At 34.4% G+C, this 21,339-nt stretch overlaps 2 protein-coding genes across 5 annotated transcripts in view; one reads left to right on the top strand and one right to left on the bottom strand.

Annotated features, from left to right (window-relative positions):
• Nucleotides 1–11,843, bottom strand: part of ERCC8 (ERCC excision repair 8, CSA ubiquitin ligase complex subunit) — a 37,902-nt gene extending 26,059 nt beyond the window's left edge. For 2 of the 4 annotated variants that reach the window (XM_074328911.1, XM_019743504.2), the window contains exons 1-4: nucleotides 11,691–11,843; nucleotides 9,434–9,529; nucleotides 5,329–5,430; nucleotides 1,437–1,560 (exon numbers count right to left, since the gene is read on the bottom strand). In XM_074328911.1, coding sequence (XP_074185012.1) covers nucleotides 1,437–1,560; nucleotides 5,329–5,430; nucleotides 9,434–9,529; nucleotides 11,691–11,767 — 399 coding nt within the window. In that variant the 5' untranslated portion in view covers nucleotides 11,768–11,843. Of the gene's footprint in view, nucleotides 1–1,436; nucleotides 1,561–1,986; nucleotides 2,190–5,328; nucleotides 5,431–9,433; nucleotides 9,530–11,690 lie in introns of those variants that run through there. The other 2 variants (XM_074328913.1, XM_074328912.1) reach the window with 2 other exon arrangements.
• Nucleotides 11,844–11,915: 72 nt separating this feature from the next.
• NDUFAF2 (NADH:ubiquinone oxidoreductase complex assembly factor 2) overlaps nucleotides 11,916–21,339 on the top strand; it is a 122,980-nt gene continuing 113,556 nt past the window's right edge. The window contains exon 1 of the mRNA XM_019743577.2: nucleotides 11,916–12,125. Coding sequence (XP_019599136.2) covers nucleotides 11,999–12,125 — 127 coding nt within the window. The 5' untranslated portion in view covers nucleotides 11,916–11,998. The remainder of the gene's footprint in view (nucleotides 12,126–21,339) is intronic.

The raw sequence follows: 21,339 nt of genomic DNA, 5'->3' as shown, positions 1-21,339 counted from the left end.
AATCCCAGTTCTGGGTAGTCATCCAAAGAAAAGGAAAACACTAATTTGAAGAGATACATGCACCTCATGTTCATTGCAGTATTATTTACAATAACCAAGATATGGAAACAACCTAAGTGTCCAGGAATAAAGATGGTGTGTGTGTAATGGAATATTATTCAGTCATGAGAAAAAAGGAAATCCTTCTATTTGTGACAACATGGATGGACCCTGAAGGAACTATGCTAAGTGAAGTCAGACAGAGAAAGACAAATACCAGTTGATCTCTCTTATGTGTGGAATCTGAAACCAAAAAAACAATTTCATAGAAAGAGAATAAAATGGTGATTATCAGGGGGTGGGCGATGGGAGAAATGGGGAGATGTTGGTCATAGGGTACAAACTTCAACTTATAAGACAAATAAGAGAAGGAAAAAGTTGCCTAGGGAACGGGACTTGAGGCAGGGAATACAATACAATCAAAATGTGATCAGAAGGCAAAAGGAGACCAATTTAGTGGCAGCAAATCATTTATGTTGAAAAGAGGTAGAAGCTAAGGTTGAGGAAGTAGGGAGTGGTGTCGGAGAACTCAGAATACCAGGCTGAATTCACAGACAATGGGAGTCACCAAAGGGGCTGGGTAGAGACAGGATGAAGCTGCTTTATAATAAGGTTAATTCTGGGGTAGAAGTTATCACGGAAACTGTGAGAAGAAAAATAATGCAGGAAAACTAGTTAGGAGTTTTCAGTAGTAGTCTAGATAGCCAGTGATGGGGAGGGAAATAGAACAGAGTACTAAGATTGGAGAACAAAATGGGTTAAGGAATGATCATGTTCAGTTTGTTTACATGTTAAGTTTGAGACGACCCCACATTCAAGTACGAGGTTCTGTAAACAGGTAGAGAAATATGGGACTAGAGCTCCGGGAAAAATTAGCACTAGAAATATAAATTTGACCAGATGGAAAAACTATTATCTACTATCAACCTTTACTAAACTATATTAATAACTTTCTTTTCCTTTAAGTTTTTATTTTTAGTTCAATAGGAGATAAAACCAATTTTCTTCTTTAATCCACTAGACCATAGTCGTTTTCAAATAATGAAGATAATACTAGCTAATGGTTTATTAGCACTTACTATAGGCTAGGTGCTATTCTAGTTTCTTTACATATATCAACCTTCTTAATCCTCACACCCATTCTGATAAGGTACAATCATTATCCACATTTACAGATGAGGAAAGTAAAACAGAGGGGTTCAGACACGTGCCTGATGTCACACAGCTAGTCAGCTGCAGACCAAGATATGAACTTACGCAGTCTAGCTCTCTTTAACCACTACACTGCTTTCACATCTAACATACATCTTATCTTCGCAAATAATCATACTGAGAGGGTTTAGGATTAAATTCTCCTTCATCCTACAGAGCATTTGGAAAGGTTTTAATATACTTACTTGTAATGTATTTGTATCCCATACTTTCAGAGTTTTATCAAATGAGCTTGACGTGAACATGCCAGTGTCGTGAGGATACCACTGGACAGTCTCCACACTGTATTTGTGAACATCAGGATGGTTTCTACAAAACAGCGATCAACATTTAGAGATAACTGACTTACGTGAGTTTGAAACTGATCCTAGATTAACAAATAGCAGTTGCAGGAAGGATGATATGAATGGCCAAATGTAGACCACAAGCCTGTGTCCCAGCTGTCCAGGGAGACAGAATGTGCAGGCACTTCTGGTTTCAGGCTTCCGCTCCCCACTAAGGCTCACACACCGAGAGACTGCCTATTTCTGTGCTATGGCCTGGAGGGACCATACAGCTACGCTGGACCTATTCATGGAAGGGGCAGGGATTTCTCCTTCTGGAAGATACCTAATCTGGTTTGGGATTTGCTCTTCCCAGTATCATTTGATCAGCACTGCCATTCTTAGAATTGCTGAATGCCTCACATACTTCCATGGTACCCCAAACGGTATTACTTTTGATCAAGGAACTTACTCTATGATAAAAGAATGCAACTGGTAGATGCCCATGGATTCACCACGCTTACGTTACCCATCACCACAGAAACACGGTGTGTAGATGACAGTTATGGTACCAGCTACAATCCACCACCTGGTGAGGGTGCTGTGCTGGCATGAAGGAGGCAGCACGTGTTCTGAACTGGTGCTCCACGCAGTGTGTCACTTCACGGAATCTGCCTTCAAACAAACTGGCTCTTAAGGAACACGTATGACATAATGGATGGAAATTTGAACACTTACTGGATATTTAATATCAGGAATTATTGTGTATGTGAGTGATGTGGTTATGGTTATAAAAAGTATCTTTTAGAGATACAAGCAAATAATTCTGATTAAAACTATATGATTCTGGATTTGCTTCAAAATAATCCTCAGAGTGGGTGGATGGGGTAGAGATGAAACAAGATTAGCTATGACTGACGGTTGTTGAAGTTGGCTAACGGGTACGTAGCTCACTACACTACTTTCTACTTTTGTATACGTTAGAAATTTTCCAGAATATGATAAAAGTCATCAGAAGATTACTGCAACCCTGTGCAGACAAGACCATCATGAGTTCCGATTCCTTAAGGTGAAGGTTTGGCTCACAATACAGGGTAAAAGACCTCGAACACTTGCAGCGCTACCTGAAGGAATGACAACATGAAGAAAGGGAAGTCTTAAGTGTCAGATCTCGTCTTAAGACAGCTACAAAAATACCAGGACTCTAGTGCCTACCCATATTTCCTTTCTTTCCATGTCATGTATATATTTATATATTTTAACTCATTTAATTTCACCTTTCTCTCTTCTCTCTTACCTCCATTATAGGTTAACTATACAATTGCGTTCACATACTACTGACGTAAGATCATGTAAAACTACTGGAAAAATGGACATTATCTTGAACTGGAGCTGGATGTGGTAACTGAATAACAGCCCGATGGTCATCACCCTTTAGAGAAAGAGGTGATACATTTTTGGTTGTATAGTGGATACTTTAATTATGCTAGGCTAGAACTGTTTTTTGTTTGTTTGTTTGTTTGTTTAGAGGAAGGGTAAGAATGGGAAGAAAGGCGTATATGGATGTTGGATATTCAAATGTCGACAGTAGTAGACGTGTGTCTTTTTCTTGGCTGCTGAGCACCCAAACGCCTCCTGTTTGGGGGAAAGCCCCCTTGTTTTACTGAGAGGCGGGACCCTGACTCGTTACAGAAAGCAAGGGACTCCAGAAATGCTCTTTCCCTTCTCCTTGGCAGCAAGGGCATGGAGATGTGTCCTGGGCTTCATCAATCCTGCCTGGGACTCTAATAAAACTCCAGCTAATAACGTAAATCCCAGGGATAGTTCGCAATGATTTACAGCTGTGGAGTTGAGAGTCAGCGTTGGTGACATGTAGCAGAACCCAAACTAGTGTCCCTTCGTGTAACCTCGACTGTGTTCTCCACCCTAGTTTGTCTGGCTTTGTGCTCATTTTCTACATTGATTTTCACCCCTTCCCACCAGTTATGTGAGATACTAATTATCTTCCCAATACATTTCTGCTTAAGCAGAACTGAGTTCTATTTGCTCCTTAGAATCTTGATCTATACAGAGATTTTCCAGTTTTAAATAAAACAAATCTTTAATGTAGTGATCACAAATAAAAGCTCAGTTATATTTTAAATCAAAATTTAAAATAAGACAAAATATTATATTAGTCCTTTACTATGTACGATCTATAATTCTCATTCACATTTAATAAGAATTTTAGTAGAGGAAAGGAATCTTTTTGGCGCTCCAGAACAAATACATTGAGTAAAGCCAAAACTCTTAAATATCAGGAAACATCATAAGCCACATTAACTCAATAATGATTTTTACTGAAATTATCTTTTCAAGTTAGTTTATAAAGTCCTTGGATGTAAATATGCTACTTGATTTATTTTGTAAAGATGCTCACTATATGCCCATTTACATTCCCAGTCATACTTTTAAAGACAGAGTTTGAATTCAAGAAGAAAATCATAGTAAAGCAAAAGATTGATGCACTAAGCATTTACTTGACCTCATACGCCAGAAAAGCAGCTCCTTCGTGGAGTAACATTATCTATATACCATGTGGTATACATGGAAATACTATTTTGCTACATAAAAAATTACACAATGTTAAAATGTTAGCTAAGATAAAATAAGATAAAAACGAATTAAATATGTCTTACACTTTAGAATTTAGGTGTTTTTTTTTGGTTTTTTGGTAGGAGTGGAGAGTATAAAATGGTAAAGCCTCTTAGAAACCAAGTTTCAGAATATTTGAGGTAGTATTTTGCTTTGTACCAAGTTTCTCTATAATTGTATTAACTTCCCATTTACACAGTGGCTTTATAGTTTCCAAGTTGCTTTTTGAAAAATAATTAATTCTCACAGAAACCTTGTAAGAATCTGAGGTTCAGAAAAAGTTTCCCAAGTCTGTATTCCCAAAGTAAATCACCAGAGCCAAGAAACAATCATAAATCTCCTCACAAATATTTCATGGACTTACACACCTATCCTAGTGCTTTGGGAAGAGCTCTAATACAGAGTAGTTGTTGATATTAATGTTCATGAAGTTTATCCTCTTGAAAACATTTCTCAACACCTATTCTCTCTGTAAATTCAAAGCTCTGCTCGCTACCAGATCAAATACAGGTGACAAGAAAGAATTAAGAAAGAATTAAGTGGTGACCATTATAAACAAATTACAAAAAAGTCAAAAAACATTTTATTAAAGATTTAAAAATAATTATCACAAGACTGGAAAGACAGTAAAGAATAGTCAGAAAACTCAAGACAGAGAGAGGTATACTTTTAAGTTAGGAAGCTTTGGGTAAGTAAGTAGAGAGTTAAGAAGGCTATGTTTGCATGTGTGTGTCTGTTTGGTAAGGGATTGCCAGTATATTTATTGCTTCTAGCCATTAATCTTTTTGTTCTATTAATATCAGTTGAAAAATCTAATTTGTGTTTATAATGAGCTGAAAGACGAACAAATGAATCTTATACTAAGTGGTACTAAAAACTATAATTAGTCACTGAGGTGTGCTATGCAGGTATAGAATAAAAAGTACATCATTAAAAGTTTTTAAATAAAATCCTTTTGGAAATTGATGTCAAAGTTGTTTGGGGAAAGTCATGTTAAAAACATATACATCTGAATTTCCGTTATTATTTTCAAGAAAATGTCAAGAGCTATTCATGTAAATAGATTACTGGAACAATTTGCTTGAGACATTCATATGACTGCTATTTTCACACTTTGCATTTGATGTAAAAAAAACATTCAACTGTTTATAATTTCATGAATTACATTTTTAATACACACCTGTCAACAGAACACACTGCTTTACATGTGTAATAAGGTTGTCTGCTGGAGTTCTCAAGATCATAAAGTACAATCACACCATCTGAACCACCTGATAACATGCTAATAATGAAAAAGTTAGTATCAATTTATTTTACGTAGTTCACTTATGATTACATACTTTTGAACATTACTAATCTATAAACAACCATATGCGTTATGCCCACAAATACCAACTAAATCTTCATTAATATAGATTTCAATAAACTAAATCCTGTTAATCTAATATTTGTAGAAGAATGAATATGGAAAGACTCAATCTGTGATCATTTAAAATTTATCTTCACGATACCAAAAAGAAAGGACAGTAGAAACAAGATGGTAAAAGATATTTCTTACTATAAAGTAAAATATTACAAAATTATATTAAATGTCCTAATTATAATTGTGCTAAATGAAAATGGAATCAGACAGACAGCTATTACTGATGCTAGCCAGCTATCTGATCCTGGGCAAGTTATTTCACCTATTTAAGCCTTTCAACATTTTAGAAAAGCGGGACATTTTTATCTAAATCATAAAGTTGATGTAAATATAAAATATGCAAAGTTCCTTTTATAGTACCTGGCCAAAAAAAACAACAAATGTTAGATTTTTTTCCTCCTCTATTACAAACACATTTACTCAATTCAATTCATTCAACTTTGAGAAGTGCAAATGCCAGGCACTCTGCTAATACAACTGTGAACAAGACAGGCATGGTTCTTTTCTTCTCAGAGTTTAAAATCCAGTAGGGAAGACAGATCTACAAATTTATATATCTACATAAAGTATTGCTATTTGCTAATATTATTGCTCACCATTAATCCTCATGTTGCTGTCTCTCTATTCATTCTGGTTCTCTGATTTTATTCTCTGGTAGGTTCCTAAGAAAGGGCTAATGAGAACCACGTTCCCGGAATTTTTGTATGTTATTGACAATTTTTCTGTCCTTTTGTACTTGAAAATCAGTCTGACTGCATATAAAATCTTTGACTCATTTTATTTCCTTGAATATCTTAGATGAAAAATGAAAACTTCATTTCTCTGGGCATAAAACCCAAAACCAAAGTCAAGATACAATATGATTTTTTCCCCCTTACGTATAGTTTCAGATCTTATTTATTCTAGGAAAGTTTCCTTGGATTATAGATTTAATATTTATTCTGTTCTCTTTCTTTGGGTTTCTTCTCTGAGAATGCCTACTATCTGTACAGTGGATGTACTTTGCCTATAATCTACATATGTCCCTATCTCTTGAATCCTTTTTTCTCCACTTCTTTTTTATTTAAAGCATTTCCTACTTTCTACCTTCACCTAAGGAATTATCTCTTGTATTTATTTGCTTGTATTCCTTATGCTTTAATCTTCATTTCTGAAACATTTTTCTTTTATATCTAATTTTTTCTTGAGTTGGTACAAGCTCATCTTGTTGTGAATCAGTTACAAAAGGTCCATGAACTAGGAGCATGTCCAAGTAGCAATACCAATTTGTAGAACAGCTAGGTTAATTTAAAAGTAGTTCTTCAAAGTTCTTTGCTCAAACAGTTCTGAAGTCCAACTGATGATAGGCAGTAAAGAAAGACAGCAAGTAATACCACTGAAGTATTTTTTTTATATATTCAATGTTGACTTCATTACAAAAATTTTGTAGTTCTGTTACTCTAATTGTATACAAAGAGAAATATTTGTAAATTTTAACAACTACAATTTTTATTTTGGTTGGTAAAAAAGTTGTACCTTGTTTAGACACAGATACGAGTTACATGTGTACCATAATCAATTCCAAAAACATTTATACTTCATATATGAACTTTGTGAAATAGATATATATTTTTTTTACCATGGCACTACATGCATTATCAAAACAAAAACAAATATTTTCAAAGTGGAACTTTTAAACTGAATTTGAATGGTATTTACAAAAATGCCAGATATTTCATCTTTGCTAGAATGACTTCCAAAAAGTCATTCTTTGCAAGAATGACTTCCTTTGAGTTCATTAATAGGATGAGAAAACTGAATTATTATCGGAATTAACCAACTGTATTTGAAGTATATGACGGCCCTGAGATTATTTAACTGTGAGGTTATTATTCTGTAAAGAGTAAATTAAGAGATATGGCTTCATGTTTTTATATGGACAAAATAACCTGGTATCAAAATTGAATGAAATTAACTTAGAAGAATTGAAGCTATAAAAGAAAAGTCAAAGTGGCGGCCGGTTAGCTCAGTTGATTAGAGCATGGTGCTGATAACATCAAGGTTGCCAGTTCGATCCCCATATAGGACACTGTGAGCTGTGCCCTCCTTAAAAAAAAAATAAAATAAAATACTGTAATGGCAAAAGAAAAGTCAAGATTTACAGAATGCAAATGCACTCTGAAGTTGCACCTCTTAAAATACTATTTTCAGGTAGACCTCTTAAAATAATTCCTAACTTTGGAAATAAATTTTTTACCAGATCTGTGTATTCTGTTTTCCATTCTGGTTTTAGAGCTTTCATGGTGGTTGATAAATCTTAACTATTTTGAGCAACTTTCATGTGCACTGATTTTAAGAAAAAAAAATTTAGTATATAATTTTCCATTAGACATACATTTTCCATTTTCCTTTTTATTTCTTTCTTTTCTGCCAAAAAGGTTTAATGCAAAATACAGCAAACAATGAAATAAATAGTTGTAGATTTTGACCATGCAATAAAGGGAGAGAAAACATTTTAGTGAGAATCTTGGCTTTTCTCTATATGCTCTGCAAAACTCTTCAGCCTGTATTTCTCACACACATTTCATGCATATATAACCTATAATTTCCCACATTTCGCATTGACACTGCCAACTGGTAGCCTACTGGCTTCATGTACTTCACAGGTCAAACAACTGATCACTATCCAAAATGGCTGGCTGCAGAAGCAGTACTGAATATTTTTTCCACCAATACCCAAGACCGAAAATAATCAGCTATCCCTTGCTGTTCATGTCTGCATTATTTGATAAGCAAATGCCCACAGCTGTCCTTGAATAGGAGGTGTTATGTTAAGCCTGGAAAAGTTCAGGAAAAAATAAGTTATCGCTGGTCATCTTTTAGATGTAACCATGTGTTAAAGTGAGAATTTGTTCACTGTTCCTGTTTCTCATATACTATTAGGTGAGACCATGAAGCTGAAAATAAAAAACAGAATTTTATCAAATCTTTCCTGGCTTATTTTAATGTATGTAATAATAGTAATAATAACCTCATTATAATATAAAAATTGTGGGGCAAATGCTAAACATAATATGACATGATAAACTTTTTCTTTAGTTACTTTTATACTTGTTCTAATTAATGGACTACATGAAGAGTTTTAAACTTTCTTGTAACAGTCATGTGGGGTCAAGATGAGTTTTAAGTGGAGGGATAGCACGTTTGGGTTTGCATTTTTCAAAGCACTTCAGCTACTGTGTGGAGAATATACTGAAAGGAGAGAAAATATAGGTGATAATACTTTGATTAATAGCAGTGGCAACCATTTATGATATGTCAGGTCCTATTTAACATGATGTTAATCATGTTAAATATATTATCTCAATGAATCTTCACAACAAACTTGTTAGGTATTATTGTTCCCATTGTATAGCTAAGGCAACTAAGAATTAGAAAAGTTAGGTAAATTGCTCATAGTTACACAGCTCCTAAAGTGGTAAAACCAAGAGGAACTCAAATATAACTCTGGTTTGCTTTAAACTTAATTCTCTAAAATATTTCAATATTTGTTTTCCCATTAGACTCCTTTAGAATAGCAACTATGACTTAAAATAGCATCTACAGTTACATACCCCAGCACTTAAAAGCCTTCTGCATGTAAAAGAAGTTTAATGTTTGCTGATTTAAAAATGAATATACGTATATTAAAATAGTTTAGAAATGTTTATCTGGCAACATTTGTAGGTTTGAAGTTCTGTATTTATTTGAAATTAGTAGTATCAGATTAAAAACGCTACAATTTAATATTTTTACTTGTATTTATAAACCTTTACATAATCTGAAAGCAAGACTTTACTGCATCTCACTTAGAAAGAAAAATGTATAAATATAATAAACTTACTATCTCCCTTCCACAGGTTCAATGTCAAGGGTGTTAATTCCATTGCCATGGATCCTTTCAACATCTCTGTCTTTGTTTAACTCCAGTCCCAAAACCCTTTAAAAAAATATAAAAATTAAATGGGGGAAACAGATAAAACTAAATAATAAGAAAGTAATTTAAACATAAAACTGTCCTTACCTTACCAAGATTACATATAGTACAAAAATCACAAGTAATGCTTAGATCTCTTTCTATCACACATCTAAAGATATTTATAGATTTTTAAAGACCTTATACAAATTTTTAAAAAATCAACAATAACAATTACATGTAAAGAATTTATCCTGAAGCATGATCTTAAATTTCATTTAAAGATATTTTATTAAGTTATTATTTTAATAAGTATTATTATTTTAATAAATATTTATTGTTATTATATTTAGAGATAAATTTCCATGAAAAATTAAATTCTGATAAACTTAACTGAGGACACCTAGTGGACAAAAGCTTAAACAACAGTATTTTTTTTTTAATTCCCAAGAGTATTTCTTATGCCTTAGGTGTAAATACAAAATGAGTATGTTCAACAATTAGGTGCATTTAAATAAAGCTAATTAAATATTTACAAATAAAAATGATGAACAAGTACTCTCACAAATTAAGACAAATGAAGTTTCTGATATTCCATAACTGAACCATCATTATTCTGGTGAGGATATTAAGATTAAACGAGTTAATACATTAAAAAGTGCTCATTATAATTCCTATTCATAGTAAGTGCCTAGGGAATGTTAACTATTAAAATTTGTCTTAATCTATTGGATGTTAAAAAGAATTTACATTAATTTAACCAGAATGATTTTTAAATTCATTATTAATCAATATGATGCTAACTTGGATGAAATTTTTTACCCTATCAAATTATCAGTTTAAAAAAAAAATAATACACAGTGCTAGAAAAGGTACAAACTGATACTTTTACACACTGACAGTAGCAGTACTAATTAAAAGCATTTTGGCAATCATTTTAGCAGTATCAAGTGTTTGATTTCAAGATATACATGGCCCTTTGTCTTCTGGAAGGCACTTTTGCCTTAGGTTCAAATATCCAGTCCAATACTTTCTAACACTTACTACTCCTCTGACATTGATCAATAACAACAGTTAAAATTAAGATCCTACTATTTGCTGACATTGCAATCTGTGGTAATAATTAGTGGGAGACCTCCTAGATGGTAGGTTGTATTATTAAGAGCTTTTCCAGATTATAAAACTAAGACATAAGTAATTTGTCCAAGGTCATTCATCTAATAATTGTCTGAACTGTATCTGAACGCTGACATTTTTTTTCCTCCAGACCATTATGTTGTCCTGCCGCTTCTGAGCTTCAATATTCAACCAGAAAATAATTTTTCACATTTTTCTACTGAATCTTCCATTTCTTCGTAAAATCGTTTCCTATTTGATGATTATTCAAATTATAACAGTAATATAAGCTTCTTGTAACAAGTAAAATATACAAACGTGTGCTAATCATCCCTTCCTTGAGTCCTTTTCTACCAGTGGGAAATGTGCCTCCCATTATCATTAATTATTTATTTCACCAATCCCCCTGTATATAACTAATCTCCCCTCACTGCTACCATCCTCTCCTCCTACAAGGATGCCGCTCACTAGGCTTGGGCTTTGATTTCTGCCTCCTGCAACACCCTTATCACCTGAGCTTGTCAGTCCCCACACTTGGACTACTTTCTCAACCTGTTCACGCTCTGAAATATCACTCTAGGCCAGCCTAATCCCTGCCCGTGTTTGGAAGCCTACCTCTGTCCATCCTAAAGACTTGAGGATTGAATCGTTCCGGAACTAGGACGGGTTAAGATGAAGGGAAAAGGGGGAGGTAGTTTGTGTGGGAGGAGACAAGGTGTGCAAAAAAAAAACACAAAAAGAGTTACAATAGCAGGCCTGAGACTGCTATCCTTAGAAAAGCTTGCTTTCAAGACTGGGCCTTGCATGGTTCCTAAGAATTCAGGGGGATTCCCATCATTCCTGGATAAGAATGGTTCACTTGACTAAACTATTTGAAGCAATCAAATAGTTTGCTGTATGTTAAATACTTGCTTTCCTTCTGGAAGTCTGAAATTTTAGTATATGCTAGGAATTTTGGTACGTGTTCTAAAAGAAGAGGAAAGCCGGGTTTGGTGGAAGGAAAGCCTAACACAGCCATTGGTCCAAATTTTAACTGGCCTTTTAGAAAAAAGAGTAAGATTTCCTATACCTTCGTGTGGACTCCACTCTTCGTAGGCGAAGAGGGTCGTCCAATCCGGTTTGTCGCGCCGACAAAAACCCTAGCATCCCGTTCTTTTACACTGGATAGAGTTCTGGACGCCGCCATGACAAAGCTCAGAGACGGGGCTGTAACAACAGAGTCTCCCATTGGTAGAGCAATGATGCCATTTGACCAATGGTGATCGCCGTTACTGGAGGGACTTTTCTGGGCCGGTAGGCGGGGTCAGCGGCTGGGGTGTTCTGGTTACAGTAGCGACGGATGCTGCTGCTACTCGCGCTGGAACCAAGGCGGCGGGTATGGGTTTGTCGCAGAATTTGCTGCGCGCCCTGTGGAGAGCGCTGTCAAAGGAAGTGAAGGAGCAAGTGGGCACAGACCAGTTCGGGAACAAATACTACCATATCCCGGAGTACGAGAATTGGAGAGGTGAGATGAGAGCGAGAGCAGCGGTGGCGTGGTCAGTAAATGAGTGGAAAGTGGGAGTGTCTCGTTAACTAATGCAACGTGCGACATTTGTGATGTCACCTGAGGGACAGCCCCGGTTTGTTCACCCCGCCGCCCCTTCAGTCTGATGGCCTTCGCGGAGCGGCCTTGTGCCGCTGCCCGGACGGGTTTGTGTCCGCGGTCCCTGCGCCCGGCCCGTGGCCCGCGTGAGTTGGGCACACACCTCTGTAGTCCCGGCGCCGACAACCACGCGAGCGGAGGTCTCCCCAATGTTGGTCCTTGCCATTGGGCGACGCGACGGGGACAAGTCCACGGAGGTCTACTACCAGAGGTCCTCGGAGGGCGAGAAAGGTGGCCTTTGCCCCGCTTGCGATCCAGCCGGAGTGGTGTAATTGAAGAGGTGTATTTTAGGCGTCTCTGCTTTCGTCTTGCTTGGTGTTGACCTTTCTCAGTGCCTCCAGGGCTGGCCCCATGCAGTCGCCTTCCTTGCAACCAAAACCTATCAGAAGTAGGTCCGTGCACAGTGTGGAAAAGAGATCCCCACAAGGTTTCATGTTACCTTTACCACCCCGATGAACTCACTTTAACATGCCTGACTCTAATCGTGATGTTTCTGTGTAGGATTCGTGCGAAGTTTGTCGTGGAGTTTGGGGAGTTAGGTGACGTTCTTGTTGGTTGAAATCACACCTCGTAGCAGCCGTCAGAAGCTCTTCTGTGCGGTTCCCACACCGCTATGCAAAAGATCTCAGACTTTGGGGTCAGAACGGCATGGTGTAGAATCTCAGCTTGGACACCTATTTAATACCTAGAAACTGAGGGATCACGGACAGAGTATTTGTCCTCCCCAAGTAGTATTCTGCTGTTACTTTTCATAATACTGCGCTTTAGTTGATGTTCCCTAAATGGAATCGATTGAGAGCAAGGCAGGGATAGGAGTAGACGGAACCCGTTAACAGTGATGCTTGCTGTTAGAATGCAGGACACATGTTTCATCATGGTAGATTTACTTTTGGAATACATTTTTAAAAACTGTATAACCTTCATTAGGTTTTTCATCTTTGTATCTTTTGTTTACACTAGGGTACTAGCAGTGATTTTCAAACTGTTCACTTTTTAATAATTATGAAATAAATCCCTTCAAGTTCAACAGTTTCTTAGAAAATCTTATATTCTAAATTTTTAAAATTTTGTTCAGTTTTTAATGAAGCATTGTACATTTATAAAAATTGTGAGCAAAACAAAAATTCGTGCTAAGGTTTTCATGAAAGGATTCACTGCCAATTTATATTTTTTATATTTATGTGAGTATATTTAGACTCACATATATTTGGATTATCATTGTGTCAAACACAATATTTTAATAACATTTCCTGAATTTTATATTTCATGCTTTTTGGTTCAAAAAAAAGAAAGATGGCTTTTGAATATGGAGTTCTAAAACACTTTGGGAAAGCCAAATCAGAAGTGTAAGCCAAACGTTAAAGGTGTGATTTTAAAACTGAGGTTTATTAATGTATAACTGAATTTTGTTTAAAATTGAAGCTTATTTTTATAACATTTCTATGTTCCTCCCCTTTTAAAAAGAATATTAGTTGGATTTTACCTTTTGGTCTAACCTGAGAATCACGTGTGTTTAATTTATCCATTTATTTATTTTAAACTATTGAATTATGAAATATTTCAAACATAAAAAGTAAAGAGAATGATGAAAGAAACTTGCATGTACCCATTACTCACTTTCAACAGTTGTCGACTCATGGCTAAATTTTAGTTTTGCCTTACCCCCACTCATCTTTCTTATTTTAAAGCAAATACCAAACTTCATGTCAATTTACCTATGAACATTAAACGCAAATTAAATATTTAATGTTTTTAAATATAATAATACCATCATCACATAGAAATGAACAATTCCTTAACATTATCCTGTCCCTCTCATTTTCTTGGCTGTATGCTCTTATTTAATGATTGATTTGTTTACTTATTTTTGCAGTTTATATAAATTGAGTTCCAAAGTCTTTACATTATGATTGCTAATATGTATTTAGCCTCTTGTAATTTAAATGTTCTCTCTTTATGTTGATTTTTTCCTCCTCATATCTCTTTCTCATACACATACCCCTGCTTTTTTGGGAGTAAGTGCCACAGATAATTTTTTTTTAAATAATGGCATTAACCCATTCACATTTGTTGTAATAAGTGGTACATTTAGTCTTACTTCAGTCATCTTATTTTTTATGTTTTCTGTTATTTGTGTTTTCTTATTCCTGACTACCCTCCTTAGATGCCTTTTGCAGCATAGCCCTCTTTTTACTTGAAATTGACTATCTGTACCAAGTGAGACCTGAGGGAATGCTATAGGCCTGTGGCTTCTCAGAGGGCTCTCGTAGAATTTCTCTGGAAGAATTGTACTAAGTCCTCAGGATGCCTTCACTTCTAGCTCGGGCATGTTCGAATCTTAATGTCAGTATCAGGTCAGAATCATAGTTGCCTATGAGAAATGAGGAAGGAGCCCATTGGGATACCTAGCACATGCTATTGTTGAGAGGTTTTTGTTTTTTTTACCTTATTTTGTGACATCTTACAAGCCGTTCATATTGGTGGCAACTAGACCTCCCTGTGGGAGCGCTGGTAGCGTTTCCAAATTTTTGTGACTTTACCCTTACCATTTATTTGCCCCTTGCTTTCAGGCCTCTTGTGCTAAGCTTATGATTTCCCCAGTATTTCTTTTTGGGAAACCCATTTAGATTCTTTCCTTTGTGGCCTATGTGTCTGCGCTGTTTCACAGGCCAGTCAGCACTGCTGAGTTTGCCTTCTAACTCATCCTGTACCATTATTTAATCTCCCCATGGGACAAATATTTATTCAACACTGCTTTATGCAAAACATATCCATTTTATGTATTTCATATCTTCTGGCCTATTAGTACCTTTATCTGTTTACCAGTATAGCTACATACCTCTTTATAAATTCTTTAATAAATTCAATGGGATTTGGAAAGATAAATGAGATAGACATGAATCAATGGCTATTTTAAACTGAACTTTACATATTTTGTTTGTAACAAATTAGAAATACATTTTTCTTCCATTTTATTCTCAACTTACCATACCTTCCAATCTTTTTAGTAATGCTTACATTAATGATAGATAGCATTCATTGAATGTTAACTCTGATTATTTCATGTCTTTACAACAAACATATAACTAGGGATTATTATCCTCATATTAAACATGGGTGATTGTTTCATTTCTGGATACTTAAATGAGCTTTATTTATATGTGGATGGGTACATATAAGTTTTTTTTTGAGTAGGTGCTCAAAAAACAGCTGTTAAATGAATTGAGATTTTTATGGGCCCAGAACTATAAAAACAAAAACAGCAAAACAAAATTTTAAAACCACAGGAAATGATAGTGTAGTTTTGCAAAGTGTTAAAATGGGAGATTAAGGTATATTTTTATTTTTTATAAATGGGCCCAACTATTCTTCAGGGAGGAGAATATTCTTCTCATTAGAAATAAAAGTATCTTTTCCATGACTTCTCGTGTGGTTCTGTTTGGATGGAGGTTAGTCAGTAATCTTTTAAATTTAGTTTTATTGCTAGCATCAAACTTCTGTTAAGATACCCAGACTAATTTCAGAAAGAGTATATCATCATCTGATAATTTAAAACCTGCCTTATCCACTGTTAGGTGTCCTTACAGAGCTGCGTTGTTTTTGATGATGTCACCTCAAACTATTTGTATTTAAATATACTGAAAACTATAATGAATTAGCACTCAATTATGATGTAGTTATTAAGAATCAGATAAATTAAATGGTCAAAATTATTAAGAAGGTGTGTCTTGTTTCTGTCGGTAATAGGAAGATCATGATAGGGAAATCGTGAAGACATTACAGATTTTTCCAGCAGGTGGCAGCATTGTTTTAAAATATTGCAGGTTGCCCGGTTATCAGGTATTTTTCTTTGAGCCAATTTGAGGAAGAAACCTTTTCTCTAAAATAATTGGCTTTATATTTTTCCTCCAAATAAACCCTGCATTACTGCTTTATAAACTGCTAATTCTTTAGACAAGGATTTTAAAATGACACTATGGATTATTTGTAGTCAGTAATGCACAATGATGTAAGTGGCAATTCTATTTTAAAGAATTGACAAAAAAATTTTTTTTAATTATACATATAATTTTTCCAGCAGTAACTAATTTTCTGTCGAGTTGTCAGTGATCCCATAATCATCACCATGGACATCATCAAATTGATAGGATAGCCTAAAATCTATTACAATTTTAGCTTAAACTTGCCTTGTATTTAGGGACATCTCAAAAAAGTTGAACTTACTTGAAAATACTTGGTTGAATATAAAATAATAATTATAAACTTTTTATATGTATTGTCTCAGGGTTGTCTGAAGGTTGGACTTTTAATTTTCTGATCTTCATTTTAAGATTTCATTTCTTAATTGTGTTATTCTGTGAGACTATTTCAGTTGCTTATTGAATTCTCTTAATTTGTGTCTATATGCATGTATGTACTTAAACACTTTATGTATTTCAGTGAAGGGAAAATACCAACATTCCTGTAGTTCTTGATTACATTTCTGTTTCATACTAGTAGAACCACATCTATGTCATACTTCCTACAAGAGAAAAATGGGGATGAAATATGTCTACAGTCATATATGTCGATCCTTTATGCTCGCTTTGAAATGAATTTAAGCAGTTTTAATCTTGAATTCTGCCTTTCTCTGCCAGGGAAATATGGGACCTTTTGAGAAGAAATGAAAACTAGTAATGAGTGAGCGACTAAGCTATGTTATGTCTGTTTCTAAGTGACACTGAAAATATTTCATGTAAGAGAAAAGAAGTACTTGTCCACTTGTCCATTTTGAGGGTTTCATAATTGCTTTACATTAAGAATTATAATGTCAATGACGATAATGATAATTAGTATTATTAAATACTGTGAATTAGACACTATTCCTAGCAGTTATGATTCACTGTATTTGTGGAATTATTATAACACATGAGGAAAAATTATATATCTAGTGTTGATTCATAAAGGCCATTTAATGATGAACTCCATTTGTGTTATGTGCATGGAACCCAGTTTCTCTGCGTCAGTGTCAATCAGATGAAACCGTTACTTGTCTTACTTATCTCTCACTTTTCAAAGTACTATGCACTTCAACAATTCATTTCTGTTGCTATTTGAGAACTTTCTAAGTGTTAGTTACTCTACAAGAATGACAAAATCAGGTTAACATGCTCACTTTTGAGAGTTGACCATTGAATGGGGTTGAGTAGAGAATTATCTTCAGAACCATATGGCAGACTTTACTATCTGATTGTTAGAAAAAATTTACATTTTTATGAATGACTTGGGAATGTATATGTTATTTTTAAAAATAAGTTTTGTAACTTTAACACTAAAAAAGCTATTTCCTTTTATGTTTATTGCCTTCTAGGTGATTAGTGTCTCCATCTTGTGGTCCAAGTGACAAATTGCACCTTTGCCAGAGATTCTTACTAAGTTTTTCTTTTTCCTCTGCTAAATGTATCGTATAAAGTTATTTATTTTCTATGTTTTGTTTATTAAAAGCATAATTCTTTTTAAACATACATTGAACCAGTCTTTTTTCCAGGGCTTTGTTCTGAAAGTCATCTTCTCTCCTTTTCATTCATTTCCCATCTTTTCCTCTTCATTGTTTGCTCACCCTCAAAGAGGACAGAAGGTACTCAAAAGGGACCTCTTAAAATGACCTGTTTAAGAATGAAGTGTTCTAGAAAAAAAGCTGTTTTGATGGTGGTAGTGGTTTTGTGCGGATGTGTGTGTGTGTGTGTGTGTGTGAGAGAGAGAGAGAGAGAGAGAGAGAAAGTTTGATTAGCTCTTTATGTTGAAAAATGAAACCTAAAATCTTCAACAAAATTTATTGTGTAATTTTAACTATAAACTATTTAATAGAATTGAGAATTAATCAAATATTGATTTCTTACAGTTTTTTTCTGGCAAAATTATTATAGCACAATATGACATCCTTTATTTCACAGTTATCTTTTTCAGTAGGATTAAGAAAAAAGTCCTTTTTGTATAATTTGAGGGCTTAATCAAATTTTCTAAGGATTTTTGTTAATCTTTGATTAATATTCTATTATTCTTTTAATATCCTTTCTTATTCTAATCCTTATTGGTCTATCCTGGCCACCTCAATTAGAAATTATTTTCTTGTAATTTTATATCACTTTCATAGACTTCATGAAACTATCTTCTGCAAGATTTGCAGTTTCACTCTCTATTCAACTGATGCTGTGTTTGTAAACATTGGAAAATTACAGAAATTGACTTATAAATAAAGAGGTGTTGAAGAGTGGTAGGGATTAAAATATTGAGTAGATATTTAATGTAGAATAATATTATAACTTTGTATACAAGTATTTTTATTTATGTTAAAACTATTGCTTTCCTGAATGTACTGGAAACTTCAGATACTCTGGTTAATCAATATGTAGTCAGTGAGGAACTCCTGGACTTAAATACCTCTGGAGCTTTCCTTCCCCTCACTGGCAAGGTTTTTAAAAACATAGTCAGTATACTTATTTTAACCCTCACCTAGAATTCACCATTCTCTAAGTGTTGAATTTTGTACTATATGCCCCCATAGGTACAATGGGGGCATATAGTACAAAATTCAACACTTAGAGAATACTTGTATAATACTTGCATAAATAAAAATACTTGATTGCTCTTGTACCTACTTCCCTAAATCTGTGTTCTTCTGGACAATGTCTGGATTGTAACAGGTATTTAGGAAAGCTTGTTTATCGATTTGACTGGCAGTTATTGAATACCCACTGTGTGCCACGTACAGTTCTAGGCATTTGAGATATAGCAATAAATAAGAATACTCAAAAACCCATGCCCTTTTTGAGTTTACATTGTAGCTAAGAGAGTCAGATGATAAAAAGTACACATAAAAAGTAAATTACATAATTGTTACAGTACTGTAAGTGCTAAGGAAAAAAGAAAAGGTAAATCCAAGTAATGGTATCAGGCGTCCTAGAAGTAGGGAGTGGATTGAAATTTTTAAGGGAATGGTTAGGGTAGCTTAGTGTAGGGTAGCTTGGTGACATTTTGAACAGACTTAAAGGGGATGAGGAAGTTAGCTAAGTAGAGATCTGGAGCAAGCGTGCGCCACGCAGAGGAAATAGCGGTGTAAATGAGCTCTTACTCCGAATGAAATGGGGTGTTATTCTCAGCACTTACGTTGGTATCTAACATGTACTAGATATTTCATTAGTGTTTGTTAAATTGAAAGAAATAGACTCCAAAGGGGTAGACTTTGGCTTACCTTATCTCATTTCCTGCCTTCCAGGGCTTGTGCTGCTTCTCTTTCTTAAGCAGCAGAAAAATAAAGAGAAAAGTAGTGAAAATATAAAAGCCCATGAGATGGCTTCACATTAAACCTAAAGACTTCCTTGTTATTTTACGTCTAAAGTTTGATTTTCTAAGACGTTATTTCTGAAGCCTTTGGAATGAACGCACTTTTAGTGACTGTTCCTACCAATACCTTTTGTTTTCTTCTTAAATTAGATATATTGTTCTCTACCACTTTCATTCATCTCTTTAATAGTTAGTTATTGAATATCATCTATGTACAGGCATTTGCTAGAAGAGTGTGTGTGTGTGTATGTGTCTTTAAAATTAATAGACTTTATTTTTTAGAAGTGTCATTTTCACAAATTACTTTGTATACTAAGATCCAGTTTGCAATAAAATATTTCAAATATTTTAATGATCAAAATCATAAAATAAATACAATATAATCAAATAGAGACATTTTCTTTTCTTTTTTATTTTTTAATATATTACTATAAATTTATTTTTCCCCCTAATTTTTTTTTAATTTTTACTGGGGAATACTGGGGAACAGTGTTCTTCCAGGACCCATCAGCTCCAAGTCAAGTCATTGTTTTCAATCTAGTTGTGGAGGGCGCATCTCACTGACCCATGTGGGAATCGAACTGGCGACCTGAGTGTTATGACTATTGCGCTCTAACCAACTGAGCCGACTGGCCGCTCAAATACAGATTTATATACATTGTCATTTATATACATTTATATACATTGTCAAGGTCAGAAATAAAATTATGAGCCATTAAGAAGGTGTTAAATGTAGACATGGGATATTTAAATTTTATGTACATGTTAATACAACTTTTAAAAATTAACTTTTATCAAAGCTAAAACACATGCAGAATACTTCAAATCTATGGTAAAATTTGTGCTTTTATTAAGCAGACTTTTTCATGCAATTGTATTTTATCAATGACATGACTATGGAGTAACAGAATGCAAATGATATTTGAAACACATCATTAGTAGGCACTCATCTCACATGTGTTCTCTGTGTTTTCCAAAGCACTCTTGTTCTCAAGGCTTCTTTTGACCACTCAACCATCTGTACCAAAGGAAAGTGGTTGCTGGTAAGACAGCACACTCATCTCTAAATCCATTTTTAATAAGACACCTTATATTTTTCCTTCATGACTCTTACAAAGTTTTCTTCCCTCTCTGAATCTCAGATTCTTTTGCTTGATTTTTAAGTTTTCCACGTGAGACCACTGACTTTGCATTGCAGTTTTCCAAAGAGCAATGTAAAAATGATCTAGCACAATTTATATTAAAAAGTATTTCTAATTTAAATAGTTCCAGAATTTTTTTCTTTTCTGTCTTTGTTAAACACTGAAAGTTACTCCAATAGAAAATTAGAATTAAAATGCTTTTATTCTGATTTTATTATATTAATATTAGAAACCACATAATCAGCTTGAAGAAGAAAGGTAAAGAAATCATTAAGTCATTTAAATTTTTAACCTTGTTTGTCTCTGTGTATATACGTGTGTGTATTTTTAAGACTATTATTTCCTCCTAGATGCCAATTGGAGGGCCTTTTGAATGGGTATTTTTATTAATTTATGGATAAGGTAACTGAGATCTGAAAGAGATTGTTACTGGCCCAAAGCTCCTGGGAACTCAGGCTATATTTTCCCAGTATAGTTTAACAAAAATGATCTTTAAAGTGATTTTGTATTATGCTCCTTTTTATAAGTATGCTCCACGCAATACATACATTACTCTTCTTTTATACCATTTGAACTTTCTTTAGTGCCATTATTACTTTATTTATATATGT

Source organism: Rhinolophus sinicus, linkage group LG03 (assembly GCF_036562045.2).
Source record: "Rhinolophus sinicus isolate RSC01 linkage group LG03, ASM3656204v1, whole genome shotgun sequence".
Taxonomy (NCBI): Eukaryota; Metazoa; Chordata; class Mammalia; order Chiroptera; family Rhinolophidae; genus Rhinolophus; species Rhinolophus sinicus.
This window is presented reverse-complemented; position numbering and strand designations above follow the sequence as displayed.